Here is a 1,824-nt window from a genome sequence, read left to right as displayed (position 1 = left end):
ACATTTTTGTAATGTCCGCTGATAATACGTAATTATAGGTACGGAAACGCGCCAGTATGTATAATAGTTCGTCCTGCAAAACTGGCCCTTTTAATAATAAATCGGTTATAAAAGCACTTTTTATTTTCGTGCTGACGTAAACAAATCTTACATAATTTTAATTCAGTTACTTTATTTATTCTCTCTTTTATCGGTAAGGCAATTAACGTTGGACATTTATAGATAGTGTGTGGCAACTGACACACGTAACACTTTAAACCCGCACTTATCATTAAAGACGAAAATTGATTATTATATTTGTTCGATTTGCCTAGCCCTGTCGATCCGTTACTAATAGCACCTCGCGTACTACTATGTACGTTTTTCGCTGATTCGATGGCTTCTAATATTTTAAATCGATTTTCCAGTAATTGCATTATCTCTGAAACTTCAGCAATCCTGTCTTTAGGACTGCCCGCCTCTCACTCTTGTAACGTTTTTTTGTCTAATTTGGTACTAATTAAGTGCATTAATAACGGGCCCCAACTTTCCGGTTCTTGCTCTAACGCCTCTAGAGCTCGCATGTGACCTGACAACGCATCGAAAAAACATCTAAGTTTTATTGCTGAGTCACTCTGCAGCGCATCCAAATCAAATATTGCCCGCACATGAGCTTGTATTCGCACTTTTTTATTATTATACCTAGCACACAGAATGCTCCACGCTTTTTCATAATTCTTTGCAGTGGTCTCCAAACTTCTTATCGAGTTCAACGCCTCTCCTGATAGCGCTTCGCGCAAATGAAAAAACTTCGATACGGGCAATAGGTCCTGGTGTGTATGTACCAATGCCGTAAATGTGTCATAAAACGACGCCCACTCTAAATAATCCCCATTAAAAACAGGTACTTTTAATGCTGCTAATTTCACTTGAGGCGCCATACTGTTTCTCCCTATACTTCTTTCGCTCGCTATCGCCATACTTCCTCGTTCTGAGGTATTCTCTTTTACCATTCCTGGTGATACAATTGTATTTGCTTCTACTATAGCCTTAAAGTATAGATCTTCGAACTCCTTACGATACGCTGTGCTTTCGTTTAAATTCTCTGTCTGTTCCAGTGCCGTTTGAATTTGGTCAAATTCATGCCAAACTTCTTCGATTTTTTCCCTTCTTAATGATACTTGATTTGGATCCAACTCTTCACTTTGTAGGTAAGTCAAGAATCTCGTCACCGTGCCTTTTAATTGGCCGCGTCTTATCGTGAGATTTCTCTCGTCAGCCGTCATATCAATTCTCGCGTTACTATTTCGGCCGAATATAATATATATTATATCTCGATTATTACGTTAACCTGTTGGCTGTTATCTGCGTTTATTCGACCTGTTTCACATACTACGTACACGTACACGCTTTTTTTTTTTTTTTTTTTTTTATTCTACTCACTAGGGGAAACCCAAGGAAATTTTACACAGGAATTATTTTTAATCAGAGACTCTTACCTTTATGCCAGACGTTGAATGACAATTTTTCTCGAGAGGCCCAGCTATTGCTTAGGAAATTTGATCGTCGCTGAGGTTATTGATTTGCCCCTTTTTCGCCATACACCATACACCATATAAGCTGTAGTACCATAGAACAATAGGTAGTACTGTACTTGCCAGCTGCCTGCACGCCACTATGGATGTATTGTATATTGTTTTCTCGATTTTCGAAATATACGAATCTCCGATTTATTTTTCCCGCAAAAGTCACGTAACAATTAAACTACGCATATGCGACGCACAATTTTATTTAATCCGCAGTTACTTAGTAACTTTAACTTTCGCACTATACTCGATTAACACC

The 1,824-nt window shown here is 38.3% G+C and overlaps 1 protein-coding gene across 1 annotated transcript; it reads right to left on the bottom strand.

Annotated features, from left to right (window-relative positions):
• Positions 1–461: 461 nt before the first annotated feature.
• On the bottom strand, positions 462–1,265 carry LOC115034902. Its single transcript, XM_029492422.1, has one exon. It carries the CDS (start codon positions 1,263–1,265, stop codon positions 462–464), a length of 804 nt encoding a protein of 267 aa, XP_029348282.1.
• Between the last annotated feature and the right edge of the window lie 559 nt (positions 1,266–1,824).

This window comes from Acyrthosiphon pisum, unplaced genomic scaffold (assembly GCF_005508785.2).
Source record: "Acyrthosiphon pisum isolate AL4f unplaced genomic scaffold, pea_aphid_22Mar2018_4r6ur Scaffold_21479;HRSCAF=24083, whole genome shotgun sequence".
Lineage (NCBI taxonomy): Eukaryota > Metazoa > Arthropoda > Insecta > Hemiptera > Aphididae > Acyrthosiphon > Acyrthosiphon pisum.
Note: the sequence above shows the minus strand (reverse complement) of the source record. Positions and strands in the feature narration are given on the sequence as shown.

Bases quoted from the DNA above. Each gene is read 5' to 3' on its own strand.
- LOC115034902 (XM_029492422.1), bottom strand. From the start codon at position 1,265: ATGACGGCTGACGAGAGAAATCTCACGATAAGACGCGGCCAATTAAAA.